General features: G+C 54.1%; 1 protein-coding gene across 5 annotated transcripts in view; it reads left to right on the top strand.

Moving 5' to 3' along the window:
- DLGAP4 (DLG associated protein 4) overlaps positions 1–19,979 on the top strand; it is a 128,760-nt gene that overhangs the window by 75,232 nt on the left and 33,549 nt on the right. For 4 of the 5 annotated variants that reach the window (XM_032198215.1, XM_032198218.1, XM_032198217.1 and 1 more), the window contains 2 exons: positions 1,082–1,196; positions 5,046–5,289. In XM_032198215.1, the coding sequence (XP_032054106.1) occupies positions 1,082–1,196; positions 5,046–5,289 (359 nt within the window). Of the gene's footprint in view, positions 1–1,081; positions 1,197–5,045; positions 5,290–11,336; positions 11,573–19,979 lie in introns of those variants that run through there. The other variant, XM_032198221.1, reaches the window with a different exon arrangement.

Below are 19,979 nucleotides of genomic sequence, written 5' to 3'. Positions count from 1 at the left end.
ACTGACAGCCCTGCTCTTCTACTGCTGCTGTATAGGCTCCTGCTGAGCCCTGGGTATGGGACGGAGTTCTTCCCTCAGAGCCTGCAGCAGAAGCTGCTCTGGAAAAAAAAAAAAACCCTGCTCCTGAAGCAGTGCCATCCAGGCTTGGCTCACCTTGAGCTTCTTCCAGATAAACTCTGGGGTTCCTCTATACAGACAGAATCTCAGAATCACAGAATGAGGTTGAAAGGGACCTCTAAAGATCATCCAGTCCAACCCCCCTGCCAGGCAGGATCACCTAGAGCACATTGCACAGGATGGCATCCAGGCAGTGTTTGAATATCTCCAGAGAAGGAGACTCCACAACCTCTCTGGACAACCTGTCCCAGTGCTCTGTCACCCTCCCAGTCAAGAATTGTCCCCTCATATTGAGCCGGAACCTCCTGTCCTTCAGTTTGTGCCTGTTGCCTCTCGTCCTGTCGCTGGGCACAACTGAAAAGAGACCAGTTCTGTTGTCTCGACACCCTCCCCTCAGATATTTATACACATTGATGAGGTCTCCCTCAAAAGCCATCAAAAAGTTTTGAAGATGTTTCTAATTGTGAAGTCAATAACAATATCATTGAAAAATCGTTCCCCCTACTACCTTCCACCCCCTGCCCGCCAGTCCGGGCAGGGAAGAGCAGGATTCCCCCAGCATCAGCCTGTGCAGGAGCAGGTCTGTAGCCAAGGCTGTGACTCTGGGGGCTGGCACAGATACCATGTGCTCCCTGGGCTTGGGTTGGACAAACCTGGCATCTGCATTGCATTCCTGGGGGCTGGGGGACACAAGGTTTTGTCCCCTCTCCTTCTTCTGCACCCCACAAAACCTTCGCCCCTGTACCAACTTAAGCCAGTGGCCAGCAAGGTGAGAAAGTGTTTCCAGCTTCTCCAGCAGCTGCAGCAAGGGCTGAGCTGTGGAGGACCTGGTGTACAGCATCAGCTCTGTGCTGCCGTGCGTACCCGTGCCTGGCAGAGGGTGCCAGAGCAGTGTGGTCTAGCTGTCCCAGCAGCTCCAGCACAGCCCCAGCTCTGCCCCTCACACCCTCTCTCTCTGCTGCAGGAGCCTGGACCGCCTGGACTCTGTCGAGATCCTCCTACCTCCAAAGTTCCCAACCTGGGAGGAAGAATACAACCAGATCTCCGACAGCGTCAATGAGTCCAGTTGCATCAACCAGGTGAGATGCCAGGAAGGCAAACCCCACTGCACACCCAGCCCAAAAGAGAATGGAGGCTGGCTGATGGGAAGAGGAATATCCTTTTGCCCCCTAAAAATAAGGCACCAGTTGCATTCCAGTAACAGGTGTGCTGTTCTCTGGCAGTGTTATTAAACTCTCAGGGACAGCTCCTTAATTCACGTTAGACCTCTCTTGCTTTAGCTTTTGCCTCCTCTCAGCACTGCTGGTGCAGTTGCAGTCCCTGCAGCCGTGACCATGAGTATGGCAGCACAGAGCTCCCCCATGCTTCACAGCAAGAGGCAAAGCTCGCTCAGGGCTGCTCCCTGTGCAGGCTCACGCTGTGCACCACCTAGCAGCTGCCTGCACGGCCGCCCACTCCTGCTGCAAGCTCCGTTCGCTCGCGGAGTGGGCACAGAGCCTGGGCCAGCCTCACTGGTGCAGAAGGCAGCACGCAGCCTGAGGCCAGCTGCCAGGGACCCTGCAGAGGTTCACAGGGGACAGAAATCCTGCTCTGCTCTGAGGGCCCCGTCCTCAGGAAGCAAGTTGGACCGAGGCACAAGGTGCCTGGAATTCAGGAGGCTGTCCTGCCAGCTAACTGGGGGTGTCTCTTGTGTATTCCTGATTCTCATGCCACAGGGAAGACCAGACAAAGCCAAGGGGGCCAGTGGAGGTGCTAATGGTGGGTAGCAAACCCTGACCATGGCCTCTGGGTTTAACTCCTGGTCCCATGCTATGTCCCATCCTCCCCTTGGTATGAAACCAGAGTGGCTAAGGACCTGTGGCCGTAAGCCAGCTGCCAGCAGCCAGGAAATAACCCACGCTGGCATAAGACTGTTGCACAGTTCCCATGTGCTCATCTCCACCCCAGGACGGGGACCCCTCCTTTCGGAGGAGGTGTCTGGGGCATCAGTGGCTCCATGAGCTTTGCCCAGCTGTGTCACTGTCACCCTGGGCCTCTGTTATGTCCCTTCTCTGTCCCTGTGTGCCTACGTGGGAACATAACACACACATGCCCCCCTTCCATGCTGCTCCAGTCTGCCTCCCCACACGCTGCCAGTGCTCCCTGGTCAAGGGAGGCAGCACAAGGTTAACAAAGTGGGCTGAACACCAGGAAGCACAGCATGGAGGAGGGCAAGAAGTGTGTGCTGGCACTGCCCTCCAGGTGCACAGGGCTCTGAACCCACATCCATCCCCACCCAGCTGCTCCAGCCACACACTTTTGGCTTCTGCTGCTGCTACCTGCAGCTGGAGCCATTTGTGGAGAGCTCTGGGGAAAGGCACAGAGCATTGCTTGTGGGCATACATGTTCCTTGTGGTCAGTCTCGTTACTTGTACATTGATAAAAGTGTTCTGGATGTTTTGTCGCACAGAGAAAGAGGTCAGGCCCATTGCATTCCTGTCCTTTGCATGTAAACCTGTGTCTAAAGCCAAGCCTTTGCAGGGAAGGGGAAACCACGGGCAAGCTGAGTCTGTGCTCTCCCCCACCCCATGTTTGCCATTTAGCAGACAAGTGCAGCATCCTCACGAAGGCATCAGAAGTGTCTCGAGGGGCTGAGCAGCCTGCACTGTGCCAGGAAGTGCCCTGCACACGCTCTTTTCCAGACCCAGACCTGCAGCTCTGTCATACTGACTGCCACGGCACCAGCTCAGGCATGGGGCTGGTGTCATCAGTTGTGCTTTGCCTGCCTTCCTCCAAACCAAAGACAGTGCAGTTGCAGCTGAACTGGGATTTAGAGGCCTCTCACAAACTGCGTAACTCTTGAGTCAGGGTGGAGCTAGTACAGCCACCTCACGTGTGCTGGCCTGATCCTCTGCCAGGCCTGACCTGCCTTTTCATAAGTGCTGCAGGCAGCTCCTCCTCTGCCCTCCTTTTTGGGTGACCCCCAACATCTTCTTTGTTTGTCCAGCAAGACTTAGCATCCTCCCATACAGAAACGTATCTGTCTCTCAAAGACAAGTCCACTGTACCTGGCTTTGTGCAAGCTGAACTCCACCTTGCAAACCTCTGGAAGTCCGGGGTTCATCTGATGTGTGTCAGCATCCACCTCTCACAGGAAGGGACCTGCTGCCAGACAGAGCCAGCTGCTGACCCCCAACACTGCTGAGACACAATTTGAGCTGTGCCTTATGTAGGATGGCCAGACCCGGCCCCCAGAGCCAAGCCTCTTCCCTGAGGTACATTTTGAACCTGGATTCTTCCCAAGATGTGTCATCTTGAGCAGCTCGTGAAGGGAGGAGCTCCTGGGGTGGTTGTGCTCTGCAGAGTGGGGATGGAGGGAACAGCCAGGAGATGGGGAGAAAGGATTCCTCCTGGCAGGCAGTGCAGTGTCTGTCAGGCAGCTGTCCATATGCCAAGTGTGTGCCATGGCTTTGCTGTGGAGAGAAGGGAGCATTGCTTCCATGGGGCCTCTTCCTGGTGCAGGGGCAGAGGAGATAGCAGCAAGGTGGCCAGCCCAAGTCCCAGCAGGGCAAAGGATGGTTTCCCTGATGCGCAGTGCTCAGCCTGCCCGTGCACCCAGCTCTGCAGCCACAGGGCCATCGCCACTCCTGGCCATGCCACAAGCACTGGCCAGTGCTGGGGCTTTGCAGGGTGCTAATCAGGAGCCACACACCTCATCCCACAGCCACAGGCACCCTGTGTGCGCCCAGGGGTGCCCCAGTCAGGGCATTGTGTTTCTGCTGTCAGAGTGCCAGTATGCCCCGTGTGTGTATATATTAATACACAGTGCATACAACGTGCTGAATGCATCAGCAGCTTATCTCCATCTCAGAGGCGTCCCGTGGAGCTTTGCTGTGCCTTGTTTGTGGGGCCTGTGAGGCATTTTGTTTGGCATCTTATGGGCTCTGAAGTTTGTACTGAAGTGTCAGCAGTGGTGGCCCAAAGGAAAGGGCTGTGTGCTCCCCTCGTCCTTGGTCCCTGTGCAATGGCTGTCTCTGTGAGGGCTGCCCCTTTCCTGGCCTTTAACCTTCTCCAACTCTTTCTTCCAGATCTTTGGACCCCCCTCACTTATCCCTCAGATATTTACCCATGGAGAGCAGGTACCGTCCCGCTGCCATTCCCTCTTCCTTCCTCATGGAGCTTCCTTAGGTCTCCCTGGACCCCCACTGCAGGGTGCGAGGCAGCTGTGGGGCACCCTTGCCCAGGGCCACAGGAGGAGGAGAACGATGCACTCCCCAGCCCAGAGCACTGCAGGGCGACTGGACAGTTTGGTCCCCCCAGCCTCAGCAGAGGGTTCAGGGGTGTTTTTGGGGATCGTGATGAGTTTTTTTCAGCCAAACCCTGTGGAGCTTGGGGAAAGGCTACAGATGCCAGCACTGGTCATAAATCCTGTCCTTGAAGCCAAAGAAAGGGCCAGGAGAGGTGGAAGTGGCTGACAGGGCAAACCTCAGCATCTCTCATCATCAGTATTTCAAAACACTTGCTGTTCCAGGCTGGCTCTGGTTTGATCTGGGTGAGTCTCCTGAGCTGAAGCTGGATCAGCTACTGCCCCTCAAGGACAGGGCCGGACCAGGGGAGGTGGAGGCAGCAGGGGAGCAGGGAGTGGAGCTTCCCTGCTCAGGTCTCAGCCTGCACCGAGCTCTCTCCTGCTCCCCATCTCAGGGAGTGCTTTACTGGCACCGTGGTGCTAAGCACCTCCTGCTCCTGCAGGGATCCTCTGGCCTGGAAGGAGGAGCCCCTCTCCCCTGGCCGGGACCCCCATGCCAGCGCTGCTCCTCCAGCTCTGCCTGTGTCTGGCTGAGATCGCTTGGGAGCCACCACACGGAGGGGAGCGGAGAAAGCTGCAGGAGGGAAGGGAAGGGGCCCAGCCCTGGGCAGGGGGTGACTGCTCTGCCCCTCTTCCTGTGCAGGCGAGAGAGCCGGAGCTGGGGGAGCAGTATGAGGCGGTCTGTGACTCTACCTACAGCGAGGCCGAGTCGGCTGCCGCCGAGGTGCTGGACTTGCCTCTGCCCAGCTACTTCCGCTCCCGGAGCCACAGCTACCTCCGAGCCATCCAGGCGGGCTGCTCCCAGGACGAGGACACCGGCTCCATCCGCTCCATCTCCCCCCCACCAGCGGGCAGCCTCAGCGGCAGCAGGACCCTGCCCACCAACAGTGAGTGCCAGCGAGGCCACGGCAGTGGTGGGGATGGGGTGTGAGTGCCCAAGGTGCTGGGGGTGCAGGGCGCTGCCCTCAGACACCTTGCAGGGTGTCTCCAGCCTCGGTTGTCCAAGATTTCCACGGGGACTGCGTCTCTGAGTTTGCTGTGTGCTGGCAGAGCACGGCAGGGATGCTGCCAGGATGGCAGTGCCCAAGCCCCTGGATGTGGTGCCGAAATGGCAGACAGGCTCTGGTTGCACAGTTGTTGCAGGCTGCAGAGGTCGGACTCAGCGCCTTCGCTCAGTGAAGGCAAACCCGGCTGGGAGCACTGCGGCTGGGAGCGCCCCATGGGATGCCCACCTCACCCTGCTGCGTGTGGGGAGCACTGCCTGCCCTCCTCACCCCAAGTCCCACGGGGCTGTGGGTGCAGTCCTGCTGCCATGCAGTGCTGATAGCTTCCCTCCTCCTCCTCCTCTCCGTTATGCGTCTGACCGTAATTCCTCCAGTCTGGGCTGCGCTTGGCAGCTTTGGCCTCTCCCTGAAATTCCTGGAAGCAAAAATTGAGGTCAGGGACTCAGCATTCATTTCCCCAGAGTCTGAGTGAATCCTGATCTCTTCAGCCCCTTCTGCCAGAGGTAGAAATTGGGGCTGACAGAAGGAGGGAAGGCAGAAGATACCTGCCTCCATCCCTCGGTGGCCGAGAAGTGACAAGGCTTTGGGGTTCACCCAAAGTCTTTTCCAACAGAATCATAGAATTGTTTAGGTTGGAAAAGACCCATAAGACCATCAAGTTCAACCATCACCTAATGGTACCAAGTCCACCACTAAACCATGTCCCTCACTGCCATGACCACACATTCCTTAAATACCTCCAGGGATGGCATCTCTGTCTTCCATGGGCAGCCTCTTCCAATGCCTAACCACTCCCTGTGAATAAATGCTTCCTGACGTCCAATCTAAACCTTCCCTGGCACAACTTGAGGCCATTTCCTTGTGTCCTATCACTTGTCCCCTGAGAAAAGAGACCCACACCCTCCTTACTGCAGCCTCCTTTCAGGTAGTTGTAGGGAGAGACGAGGTACCTTTTCTGCAGACTGAACAACCCCAGTCTCCTCAGTCGCTCCTGGTAAGTCTTGTTTCTTTGCAGACTCCCGTACAGGGCAAGACTCCAAAAACAGGTCTGGGGTGCCAAGTCTGGGGAAGAAGGTGAACAATGCAAGTTTGCCCCCTCTGGACCCTCAGGGTTTGTGCTTTTGCCCAGCAGTCGCAGGCAGATCAGACCATGCCCAGCTAGGAGAGGAGTGTACATGGCCAGAGGTACTCCTGCGCAGCCCAAGCATTGGCCCAGTCCGTGCAGCAACCAGGGCAGAAGAGGTGACAGTGACAGTGTCACCTGGCCACCCCCAGCCCACAGGCTGCTGCTGGCATTATAGCCTGGAGAAGAGTCTTCCAAAACCTTCTGACAAGGAGGTGCTGGGAGTTTAACCTTTGGCTGGACTGGCTCCAATTGCTTTCTTTCCTGGAGACATGCTGGGTGGCGGCAGCCACACAGATGTCTGAGGCATCTAGTCGTGTATGTCCCTCACCCCTCAAACGTACTAACCTAGAGACCCCCATCTGACATCTCTGGTGTGAGGTTCAAACAGGTCTTGCTCTGAATTTCAAGGCATTAAGGAGCCTTTCTGAGCTCCAGTGCCTAGCACCTGTAGCCTGTGTTCTTGTCCCTGAGTGGTTAACACCGTATGCCCACCTCTAGATGCCTCTTCTGGCATTACTCACTCCGGGCAGGCCCTTCTCTTTTGATTAGTAACTATGGTATTGGACAAAAGTCCGGCCTCTTCCTCAGAGGTGACTCCAGGGCAACTCCTTCCCCTTGGGCAGGGCAGAGGCTGGAGGCAGCACTCTTCAGATGTTCCTGACCCTTGGGCTGTCTCTCCCAGCACCGCAGCAGAGCCGGTAATTTTGCAGAATGGTTGCAGGAGCCAGCTCTGCCCCACTGAGCACCGCTGCTGGGGTGAATCACTTTGCCAGGGTGCTGGGGTCACCAGCCCAACACAGCAAGGTACAGCGAGGGCAGCTCAGACCCTGTGGACCTGGCATCAGGGAAGCCTCAGAGGGCAGAGCTGGTGCACTGTTGCTCCCAGCTCCTTGACAGGTGCCAGTGCCCCAGATGACACTCACCTGTAACACAGAGGAGCAGAGGTCTCCCCTCTTGCCTGCCCAGCACACCCGCTGCATCCTGTCAGTGGTGTCACCATGAGCCTGGGACAGCAGCGGTAGCACTCTGTCCTCAGCCAGGCTGCACAGAGCACAGGGTTTCCATCCACAGATCCAACTTGCTGCTTCAGCCCCGTGATGAGCTGAAAGGAGGCTGTGTGACTCTCAGGAATGCTTTTAGGAACACAGATGAAAAGATGATGCTCTGGATATGGTAATACTAGGCAGACCGCAGAGTAGGCATGAGTGAAAGACAGCATCTCAAGCAGCAAGCCCTGTCAGCCACAGGGACACCCAGACAGGTCCAGCCAGGCAGGGTGATCCCAGCATGGAGGCACTGGAGAGCATGCGACCCAGCGCTGGGTTGGCACCCTGTGCCAGCAGTAGGGATGGGGAGCAGGAAGGGGAGCACGGGCAACCCACAAGCACAGCCCACTCCCACCCTGCTCCTCCTGACAGCGCAGATGCTGCTGAGCTCAGCACTGCTGCAAGCCCCCACCAGTGCTGGGAAACAACAGCAGGTGGAGCACAGGAAGGGGCTTTCAAGGCTTTCAAAATGACTCGTTGCCACCGTTCAAGAGTCACCTCTCTGTGACATGACCCAGCGGAGATTTGCTGATTTTCAGAACACCTTCCATCCCTTTGCTTTTGCTGCAGGGGCTGCGGGAGGGAAACAGATTTGATGGGGGGTGTGAGGGGGGGAGGAAGAGGAGGAGCAGAGAAGAGCATCTGTGTTTGTGTGCGTGCACAATGGGGAAGGCAGGAGACATATCCGGACAGCAGTCACACCTTTAATCAGCCACATGGTCCCAGTTCCTCCTACAAATGCATGTGTTCATCCCTGAGGCTGTAACTGCTGGCTGCGGTGCTGCACAGCCTGAGCAGCACGTGGGTACCTTGCAGCTTGACGGCATCAAACTAGAGCAACAGAGGGAAGTGGACGCCCCACCGCTTGCAGGACTAATTGTTCATGGCCCCTGCTCCACGCTGGGCTCTGGGGAGAAACAACCGGGAGTCCTCCCCCTGTCCCCTTCCCATGGGCACCTTCCTTATCACCATCCACGCACTGGCCCAAGGGAACTGCTCCCATCATGTTCCCGGTCACCAAGGGGAGGACTGGGTTTCTTGTCTGTACAGACACATCCTACAGAGGCACCAGCTGCAGGAGTGCTGTGCCTCAACACAGGTTTCTTGATCTTCGAAGGGCCAAATGGTAAAGCTAAGCAGTACTGTGGGGGTTCAGCCCCCAGCTGAGGAGAAGAGGACATGCAGCAGGCTGTATTTCCTGGAGGACTGCAAGCCTCAGGGTCTGCGGTGTGCGCAGACAAACTCCTGTGTCACTAGCATATTACAGGGCAATTAACTCCCATTTGACAGCCAGCTAGACAGATGATGAGCTGCCCTTGATCAGCCTTAAACAAAGCTTTGTGCTTTGCAAAGCGGGAGACTGAAAGCCCCAGTGAAACCTATTCATCTAATTGCCAGGCGTTCTGCTGACAGCCACAGAGACTCCTGTGTATTACAAAGGGCTCCCCAGCCCTTCTAATAAGAAGTTCCTTCTTATTAGAGGCATTACTGGGAATTGCTTGCTTAATAGACTGCATGAGGATACAGAGCTGCACTCAAAGGGCCTTGAATATTTGATGTCCAGGGTAAGAGGGAAAGCAGAGAGGTGAGCAAAGCACAGAAAAATAAGCTGAGACCCCAGCCCAGCCTATGCCCCAGTGACAGCAGAGAAAGCTTACACCAAACCAGTCCCTGCTCAAGCTCTTCTCCTGATGCTTTTTGGTAATGTCAGCCTTGCTCATGGCAGCACCCTGCCCTGGGATTCAGCAGCCTGTTCCCAGAAGTGCCCGTCTCCTTACTCTGTGCCCAGATCTCTTCCAGGGAGGCCAGGAGATCCAGCTCTGCCTCCTCCTCCAAGGCCTGGGCTGTGTTGACCTGTTTTTCCTATGGGTCGCTGAAACAAAAGACATCTGGAGGCGCCCTCCGGTTCTCCCTCTCTGCTGGCCCCGTGGCGGCAGGACTGGTGGAGCAGAGGCTGCAGCCCCTGAGCCCAGCCTGGCAAGGGAGTCACAGAACCTGGTGCAGAAGGAGCCCAAAGAAGTCCAGTCCTTGGCTCCAAGCAGAAGCAGGCACGAGGCCTGTGCCTACAGCGGCCAGGGTTGCACACACCTTGTGCCCATCCACAGGCCGTGGCTTTGCCAAGCCCAAGCGGGTATGAGGCTCTCTACCTGGAATAGATACTCCTCAAAGGCATGACAGAATAGCTCCTCTTCTGCCTCTAGCCGGTTTTGTGTCTCCTTTATATTTTTTTTTTCCACAACACTGCTAGTGAGATGGTTCCCAGGACCGGTGCCGTGCCAGGAACCCTGCCCTGCCCTGGGGGAAGGCAGATCCCAGCCCTGGCACTGACAGCCCCGTGCAGGGCTCTTGCAGGAAGGGGCACGGCGAGACAAAGCACCTGCACACCTCCACGCTGTGTCACAGGACAGCAGCACCGTGCAGCTGCCCAAACCCCCAAAGGCTGCTTTGCTGTGGAACGAGTTTCCATGGCTTCCAGAAAAGTGATGTAGCAACAGCTTTCGAGGGAAGACTGCCCTCCTCCTCTGCAGGTCCCAAATAGACAAATTGTGCTCTTCTCCTCCCTCAGCCGAGCAGCCACAGAGGCCACAGGCACACCTGGAGCTGGAGCAGAGCGTTCCCTTGGTGGGGAAGAGCCAGAGGTTTGAATGCAGAGGAAAGCAAGGCACAGGCAAGACACACTGCTCAGCCAGGGTGTGAGGGGCTGCAGCTGAGCAGTAAGGTACCGGAGTGGCCCCTCGCTAATCGTATCAACCAGGGCTGACCCCATATGGCCTTTGAAGGGAGAGGCTGTTACCATTTCCTTCAGATTTTCTCCTTCTTTTTGACCTAGATTTCACGTTCCAGAAATAGCTTTCTCTGACATAGCAGCAGGAAAGAGATTAAAGAGAGAGAGAGAGAGTTGTCTGTGTGTGTGCACACCAGAGAAAGATTTATGGTGTGTGCTCCTTGAGCACTTGTAAGGGAAAAGGGTGGGTATGTATGTTCCATGATCTGTTCTGCAGGACACAAAGAAATTCATGACATCTGTTTCTCTCCATACTAATCTGCTCATTTCTCATCTCTAACCTTTTCCTTGTTATTATGGAAACTCCGCTACCAAACCCTGAGCCCCAGCCTGTTCCCTTTTCCCCAGGAACCCCCTAACGCTGCTCCAGGGCTGTAACCCTGCCATTAAACTCCATCACCAAAACAATACCTCCGTCCTGCAGCAGCGAGGCCGCACTGGGTGCTCTCTGCTGTCACGTTTTAGCCCTACTCCAGGCAGCACCCAGTGCAGCAACCTTTCCTTCAGCTGCCTGCACCCTTTGTGGCACCGCAGGAGCTGGGCTGCCACCAATTTGGGGCAGATGCTCAGAAAGGGGGAGCTGCAGCACAGTCAGGAAGCCAAGTCTGTCTCGTAGCTTGCTCTTAGCCGTGCTGGCTGCAAGGAGCCAGCAGTAACACGGGAAAACCCAGAGCACCCAGGGGTGCCCCCCCCCCCCCCTTCCCCTCCCCACCGGCCCCGCGCCCCCCGCCCGGAGCCGAACCCGCGCCCTGCGGGGAGGGGCGGGGCAGGGGGCGGGGCAGGGAGGAGGGGGCGGGGCCAATGCCGCTCCCGCCGCGCCTGCGCGGTGACGCGCGGGGCGTGGCGGCGGCTTTAAAGGCTCGGCCCCGCCCGCAGCGCGCAGGCGGAGCGGCGGGCGGGCGCGGTGAGTGCGGCGGCTCCGCGCGTCTCCTCCTTTCTCTCGCCGGCCGCGGCCGCAGGAGCACCGAGCGCGGCCCCAGCCCCGGCACCCGCCCTTCTACCGCCGGGCCCGACCTCCCCGCCGCGGCCGAGCGGCCCGCAGCGCCCCCCCCAACCCACCCATCCACCCACCCACCCCCATAATTAATTCAGCCTAGGGGGCGAGGCCGAGCAGCGCCCCCCGCGCCGCGCCTCTCCCGTGTTCTCCGGTCCCCTCCGCCCCTCCTTTGTGTCTCCCCATGGCTTTGTGTCTGGAGCTCCTCAAGCAATGTGAGTGAGTGCCCGGGGGCGCGGCGGGCGGGCGGGCGGGGGGCCGGGCCGGGCCCTGCATGGCTCCGCGGCGGGGGATGCCGCGCCCCCGCCTGCCTGCGCCGCTCCGCTCCGCTTGCTGCTCCCCCCCACACACACCCAGCGGCCCGGGCCCTGCTTCCTTCCCCCCGCTTCTTGCCGTGGCTGCCGCCGTGGGGTCGGGGCCCCCGTGCTTCGCTCCGCCCGGCCGGGGACGCTCTGCCGCCGGCCGGCGCCGCCCCGAGAGGCGGGAGGGCTCCGGGAGGTGGCCCCGGGCCCTCGCTCGCTTTTGTGCCTCGGCCGAGGGAGCCGGGAGCGGGGGGAGCTTGGGGAGCTCCGTTCCCGGCCGGCCCGCGCCCCGCTGCTGTCCCCAGGCTGTGCTGAGCGAGGCGGGGTCACGGCAGGTCAGCGCCCGGGGGCCCCAGCCCGGTGCTTAAGGGCTTTAAAGAGTCCCTGGGGGCTGTAGGGAAGGAAATAGTGTTCAGATCGCACGCTTCCCGGAGTGACACCCGCCCCTTGTCAAGGTGCTGTTGGGATCCGGCCTCCCCTTCAGGAAGGGTGTCTGGGTGCTGAGTGAATGCTGAGGCTTGCAGGGGCTGGTGTTCAGCAGCACCCCACGCTGCTCTGTGCTGGATGCAGGGCTCCAGTCTCTGTGGCCTGGGATGAGATCAGGTCGTAGCTGAGGCTATCTGGTATTCCATGGCAATGGTGAGCTGCCCTGCCCTCTTTTATTTAATTAAATGCCTCTGGATTTAATAGCAGGAACAGTTCTGGTAGTGGTGTGAGCTGTCAGAGGGAAGGGTGTTTGACAGTTGCTTTAAGCACTGAGTAACTGCAAACTCTTAATTTCTACTGGAGTCTTTATTAAGAGGTTCAAAGAGATTATTTCTAGGATGATGTTGGTAGGAGAAATATTACTTATTCCGTGAAAGTATGGACCTTGACCTCAGGTCATACCGGAAGTGTGTGTTTGAGATGGGAATGGAACTGGGATCTCTGGCTCCTGGGCTTTAACTTGTGAGTTGGAGGAGGGCAAAAAAAAAAACACAGCATGTGGCACTGGATCCTAAAAATAAATTCCAATCATGTGGGATGATAACAAGCCAGATTGCCAACTCGTGTAAGTTGGCAGACTTGACTCTGAAGGGTCCAAATTGCTTAGCTGGTGCTTGTTGTTCAGGAGAAATTTGGTGCTGTGAAGTTAGTGCTTTGTGGTTGTGGGGAAGAGCACGCATAACTAGTGATCAGATCTAGCCTGCTTGTCTTTCAGATAAATGTGTGCTTACTCTGCAGCAGTACGTGGGTTTCAGGAAAAGGTTACTTGTGGCAGACAGATGTTGTAGCTAAGGAAAACCTGGAAGCTTGTCCTTCTTTATTAAGATGCAGGTGCTAAATGGCTGTAAGGAGTTCTGCATCTGTAGCCTGTTACTTCTGTAGTGTCTGTACAAGACTTTTCTCTGTAGCTGAAATAGGTGTCAGGAGGCCCCTGGATCTGTAATGTGGCCCTTAAGTACTGGGGCACAGGCACTGCGTGGCATGGCAGTTCTGAAAGGACAAGAAGGCCCTGTGCATCCCCACCAGATCCTTGTCAGCAAAGGCAATAATGGCAGAACTTAATTTTCTTTACTTGTGGGTTGGCTGTATGGAGAAGAGTGAAAATAGTGTGAGTTGGTAAATCATGCAGCCCTCAGCACCTCTGAGGTCAACAGGTATCTTTGTGGAACTTGATCAGCTGTAGCTTGTGCTCTGCTTCTCTGGCTGAAGGGGCAAATGTTGTCAGCTGCTGGGGAGAGCTTGCATTTTGCTTTGCAGCTGTGGGTGAGTCAGTAGTTGGATTCCTAATCTGCATGTGCAGTTCAGATTTGTGGACACTTCTGGCTACTTAGCTCAAGGTTATGTCTGCTGGTCTAACGTACTGTGTAATGCATGGGAGACCTGCTGCTCTGTGAGCTTGCTCTGAGCTGTGCATGCTGCCAGAGCAATGTAATTTTAAAAGCTTTTAATGCATAACTAATAACTGCCAAGCACTTACAAATAACTGTATGTCAGTTCTGGTCTCCTCTGTAGAGTTGAGTCCAGCCTCCGTTACTTAGGAGTGAACTATTCAGTGGTCCCTGTAAAAGTCTCTGATGCTAATTCTCTTAATGCTGTAGGTGTCTCTGCAGAAATAAGGTTGCAAAGCCATGCTGCAGCGGGGCCTGTTTTGTCTCCTCAGCTGATATTTCTGCTCTGTGCAACCTGTGTGACAGCCTCAAATATTTTTTTAATGGATTGAGGAGGCATAATTGGATTCAGTGCAGTGCAAGTTACAGTAACATATGTGAGCTGCAAGGATTAAGGCTGTGCAGGCGGGTGGCCTTGTTCAAGAAAAATCTACTTTAATTTCTTCAGTGAAAAGTTGTCAGTGTGTTTCCTGTCAGAGCAGATTTTAAAAGGGAGGGGAGAAATACTAAGTATAATTGCAGTTGCTTGGAAAGGAGATTAGAGTTCAGGCTATTGGATCAAGTTCTGTGCTGGCTGTATTTGGGGCTTGAGGGATGAGAATGGTTGAACGAGGTCCCCCTGGAGAGCTCACAAAGAATGTGTTTATCCTTCCCTTCTCTCCTGGTCTGCAGCCTGTAACCTCTTGCTAGCTACCACCTGGACAGAGGGAGAAGTGGAGGGACAGGATGATACCAGGGTGTTTGAAGTAAACTGTATTTAAACAAGTGAAAGGTAAACTATTCACAGGTGTGCTGCTTAATGAGGAGAGCAGGAATTGGCTGCTTCAGTTCCTCTTGTGGTATTAATGAATTATTGGCCACTTGGTGCAGATGAGCACCCTGTGAGCCTTCTGTCCTCTGGAGAAGCTGTAGGCAAGGGAAGTAACTACCCTGTGACTGAAGTCCTGGCTTCAGTTTAGCCCTCTGCTTCACTTCTCTGCCCTGCCAGGATATGGCCTATGAGCCTGAAATGTGCTGTTTCAGAAGCATTTGGAATTTCTGCTGAAGATAGTTAAGTGTTCAAATACATAAATGTGTGAATCCATTCCTTAGTTCTTATGGGGACTGAGCGTAACAGACAACGTGAGGTAGGGCAGTAATAGCGTTTACATACTGCAGTGTGGGCAGGCCGCTGGCCAGGTAGGTGACAAGCAGTCCTGGGGGAAGTGACAGTCCTTGCCTGCAGGTGATAATGAAGCAGAAAGGTTGTAGGGAGGTCTCTTGGGCCATGCTGCTATAGTGACCTGGAAACTGTAAGCAGGTAAACAGACAGATTCACCCAGCAGTGTGTAACAATAAGGTTATATAGGAAAGAAGTAGGAGGCCTGAAGGCAGCACTTGTTGCTGAGATGCTGGGGTCTGCTGAAGGTCTGAAACCTGAGCAAGTGATTTGTTGGACAGGGCTGTGAGGAGAAGGTGCACTTGATTAGGGGCTTCACAAGCTGCCTTTCTCTGTCAAGGAGAGGAAACTGGAATTCCCCTGGAGGAACTGTTCCTGAATTTTTGCTTGCAGCATTTAAATACTCTGGAGAAAACAGCAGCAGAGTTGTGATTCTCTTACCTTGCCAGGGCTGGTGGCTGGGTCTTGTGAAATTACTGCTGAAGGGGCGTGTACATATACTGGATGCAAGAAGGATGCATATGATACCTATCTGATACATACCTGATACCTATGTGAGTTGAAGTACTACAGCCTGCCTGCTGCTGCTCCCTTGTAGCAGACAGCGTGTGCAGGAACTTGATCATCCTCATTGCCATATGGGATGTCTGGGGGTTACGCTTGTCATCTCTTCTCTCAACATTGAGAGAACAAAAAGTCTTCACACTGGACTTGCCGGAAACAGGCTGCATCGAATGGCAGCACTCATAAGAGAAGCAGTACAAGGATGCATAAATTTAACTTACCACTAGTATTTACATTAAGGACATGTTGACTCTCAGTTTTATATGTGCTATTCAGTACTCTTTGTTAAGAAGTCCAGGTTTGACTGCAGTGATCTCCTCTTTTAAGCCTAATTCTAAGATCAAAGCTTAAGCTACTGTGTTGTCTCTCCAGTTTGAAACTGATGGAAAAACTCAAGTAGTGAATGTCTAAAGTAAGTTCTTACGTGACGTCTAAAAAGTAAATTCTTATGTGTAGTGTGAGCTGTCAGTGTAAAATTAAAGCAAAGATTAGAAGCCGAATGTGACTTTCTACTGATGCTGTCATAGTGCAAGGTAGCATTTGATGAAAGCTGAAAGGTATTTAAGAGTTGATAAAAGGGAATTTTTAATGGAAGTTCTTGTCATAAGATTAGTCAGACTTCTAAGAATTACTTGCATTTTTTTTTATATTTGGGGAATGTTCAAACTGAACATAGTCCCAGCAGGGCATTTGCTGTGCTCAAGAGGGATCTCAAACTTCATAGCCGGGGTAGGGATACCTACAGTTGCAATAAACTGAAACTCAAAACTGGGAAGTTAACCCATATCTCTAGGGCCTTATGTGCAAGGCAGTGTGGATGTCTGATGCTAGAAAGTGCCCCAGGCCACAATGGAAATGTCCCCACGAGGATTCTTGAGCCTTCCTCTAAAGGTGCTGGTTAGGAGCTGCAGCACTGCCTGTTTGGCTGCCAGACTGGTTGGTGCTGCTCTTACAGAGAGCAGCATGTGTCAGAGCAGCTTGACTGCCAGCATGCTATTGTACAGCCAGACTCCCCTTGCCTCTTGTAAGGTCATTTCAGTAACTGTTTTGTTAAGAAGCCTTCTCTTCCTTCTTTGAACCCTGAGGCTTTTCCCAGTCTCTCAGTGTGGCCCAAACATGAGGTCCTGAGTCACAACTCTTCTGTCCAGGAACTCTTCCAGGTTTTCGTGCTCTCTATTGAAAGGCTACCAGTGTTTTCTTGTCTGACCTGCCAGTTGAGTAACAATCCTGGGCCAAGGATTTTGGCCTCTTAGTGCTGCTCCTCTGAGCAAAGCAAGCTCCTTGGCAGTGTGGAGCTGGTGGCATGCCCAGCCGTGTATGGTGTGCAGGGGGACTCCCCTCGGGAGAAGATGGGTTTGGGAAGATGGCAGTAGTGGAACAGGGATGGAGATCTTCCACCCCCAAGTGCCTGAACAGCTGCTTATTCTCCTCCATTGGAAGGAGAAGGAAGTTAGACAGTGTTTGCACAACCTTGAGCTCTGGTGCTGCTTGGATTCAGAAGTGCTGGATTCAGTGACCCTCCAGGTTGCCGTGTACCAAGGGCAAGGCCTTGAGCAGGGAAATCCTGGGTTCCAGGAAATGCAGCTCTGTAACCTGCAGCCTGTTGCCTTGGCCACCGTGCTTCTGCTGCTTGGGCTTGGCTGTGCACTTGGCACCTGGCTCCAATGTCTGCATCTCACTGTCACCCTGCAATCTCCTAGGGTGTTCTGGAGGCTGCTGCTGCTAATAGTTATATTATGCCTCACATTAGCTTTTATCACTGCTCTGTTAACTTGCTTACTAGAGATGAGTACTGTAAAATGCTCCGGGTTGCTGAGGGGAGGCTGCCAACGCAGGCTCTGATGTTTCTGCTATTGTGGGAGCTGCTCGTGCTTCTCAAGCCAAATGACGGGGAGGAACCAGAGGCCTTTCGGGAAAGGAAACAAAAGGCCTGTGTGGATCTGTCCCCAGTCCTGAGCAAATGCTGTCCCTGTCTGCTATACACATTGTGCATGCCTTGTGTGTGCTTTCAGTGGACATCTTTGTCCCTCAAGAAGAGGCCAGTGTTTAAACTGACCTGTTTGGTGGCTGTGTGGCTGTGGACTGGTATCTGCAGTTTCAGTACATTGGCTCTCTTGGCTTTTCATCTTTGTGATGCTTTAATTCCTTTTCAGAGCGCTTCAGGGAGTTGATGTCAAAGAGCCATCAGATCTGAAGAAACATATATAAACGTTAGAAATAATGTAAATAGGAGTCAGGCCACTTTAGCTCTGAACATCTGGCCTGCAGGAGATGTAAGGGGCATGAAGGATGGCAGCTGGGTGCAGAGGAGCTGCTCTGCGGTTCTGGCTGCTGCTCTTTGCTGTAGGGTGAGGTGAGTGTTTGGGCATGGTGGTGCCATCCTCCCTGGGAGGCCCGCAGCTGACAGGATCCAGGCACGCTGGCCCCTGCTGCTGTCCAGTTGTTTGAGAGGAGCGTTAGGTCTCCGTGTTGCCAAGTTCTGGGTCCTATGCTTTGGCCGCAATAACCCCATGCAGTGCTGTAGGATTTGGGCAGAGTGGCTAGAAGACTGAGGAGGAAAGGGACCTGGGAGTGTTGATTGATACTCTGCTGGATGTGAGCTGGCAGGGTGCTCAGGTAGCCAATGAGGCCAACAGCATCCTGGCTTGTATCAGGAATAGTGCAGCCAGCAGGAGCGGGGAGGTGACTGTCCCCCTGTACTCAGCTCTGGTGAGGCCGCACCTTGAGTGCTGGGTTCAGTTTTGGGCCCCTCAGGACAAGAAGGGCATCGAGGCCCTGGAGTGTGTCCAGAGAAGGGCTACAAAGCTGGTGAAGGGCCTGGGACACAAGTCCTGTGAGGAGCGGCTGAGGGAGCTGGGGGTGTTTGGTCTGGAGAAGAGGAGGCTCAGGGGAGACCTCATTGCTCTCTACAACTCCCTGAATGGAGGTTGCGATGAGGAGGGGGTTGGCCTCTTCTCCCAGATAATGAATGATAGTACTTGAGGAAATGGCCACAAGGTGTGTCTGGGGAGATTTAGACTAGATACCAGGAAATTTTTTCTCTCAGGCACTGAAACTGCCCCCCCCAGGGAGGTGGTGGAGTCACCGTCCCTTGCAGTGTTTAAGAAGTGCCTGGACGAGGTGCTATGAGATGCGATTTAGTAGCTTAGTGTGTAGTATTGGTGATAGGAGGACGGTTGGACTACATGATCTTGGTGGTCCTTTCCAACCTCAGGTTTCTATGATCCTGTGTGTTGCTGTGACCCTCTGTGGAGCTGTGCAGTGACAAAAGGGGGCCAGCGCAGGGCGCACCGAAGGCTCCCAGCAGGCATGAGCCTCGCCTTGTATTCCAGCCCCGAAGCAGTGGCTCCAATGCTGTTCAGGGCTGGAGGAACAAATGCTCAGCAGTGAGCTACTGGCACCACGTGTGGGTGAGGTATGTACCCCTCCTCCTGTTGGGGCCTGCCCTGGGGAGGTGGCTCACCGGAGGGCTATTGAACATGCGGAGGAAACTTCCTCACCTGTCATCTTGGGTGTTAAATAGAGAGCTTTAAAGAGCAAAGATGAAAGTGTCTGTCATCTTGCCTCTTTGAAGTGCTGCGCTTTGTCCTGTCAGACTGACATTCTGCTGTGCTCTCCAGGCCTGCTGCAGCTCTCATCAGCTGCCCCAGCATACACGTGGCAGCTCTCCAGAAGAGTTGGTGGAGTTGCTGTGTGCTTGCTCCGCAGAGCAAAGCAGGACTCGGGCTAATGAGGCCTCCTTGAATCAAAGGACAGAATTGGGCCAGCCATTTAGGCTGCTGGTATTGCGACAGCAGTAGACTTTGAAGCACTGTCTTCTGGCATACTATTTGTGTGCTTACCTTTGATTTTTTTTTCTAATTTTTTTTAAAGTGTCTGAGTATCCAGGGTGCTGGGAGAGGTAGCTCTAAAAATAACTTTAGAGGCTGGTTGCTTCTGAAGTTGTTGTTTCTGCTTCTCTGATTTCTTTCCCTTCTGTTGATAATGTGTTTTTTTCCCTCTGCTTCAAGGTCTGGTTCACACTTAATCATGTGTTCTGCTTTCTTCTAGTTCTTGCTATGTTAACAAACATGCTTTGGGTATGTGTTCAGATAGCTGGTGGATGTGATTGCGGTTCTGGGTGAACTAGGTTGTGTGCCAGGAACACTGAAGAATGAATTAACTTTTTTGAAAGGGTGAAACAATATTTTTTGAAATGTGGTGCTCCTCAGGTACTATATTGCAGATGGAAGCACTCAGGTGTGTTCTTCAGCTCTAATCAGTGGTGTTCACAGGTAGTGGGGGCTGCAGGAAGACCTGTTATGCCATTTCTCAGAAGTGCCATAGGATGGCTTGTTTTTAGTGGCTGCATGAATCCCAGCAGTAACTCTAGTTGCTGTTAATGCTTTAAATCAGGTCCTGCTGTTACATGTGAAATAACTTAATAAAACTGAGGCGAGAGATGGTGGAAGTATTGTGTACAGTGACTCTCACTTGGATGGATTTATGGCTAAGAACTGCTTCTGCTGTAGTTGTTAAGGGTACCTGTTAAATGTGTTTTATGCTATTTCTTATGGTGCAATGATTTTCAGCATCACTTTTTAAGCAACTCAATTACAGTTCTTGCCATCTGTGCCTCTTACTATAAAACAGCTTCTTTCCTGATTACTGCCTGGCCTCCACTTGACACAAGGCAGCCAGGGCTAGGACCTGTGCTCTGTTTCCCCTGCCAAGAGTGACAGGC

This window comes from Aythya fuligula, chromosome 16, assembly GCF_009819795.1.
Source record: "Aythya fuligula isolate bAytFul2 chromosome 16, bAytFul2.pri, whole genome shotgun sequence".
Classification (NCBI taxonomy): Eukaryota; Metazoa; Chordata; class Aves; order Anseriformes; family Anatidae; genus Aythya; species Aythya fuligula.
The sequence above is the reverse complement of the archived record's forward strand: the minus strand, read 5'-3'. Positions and strand labels throughout refer to the sequence as shown.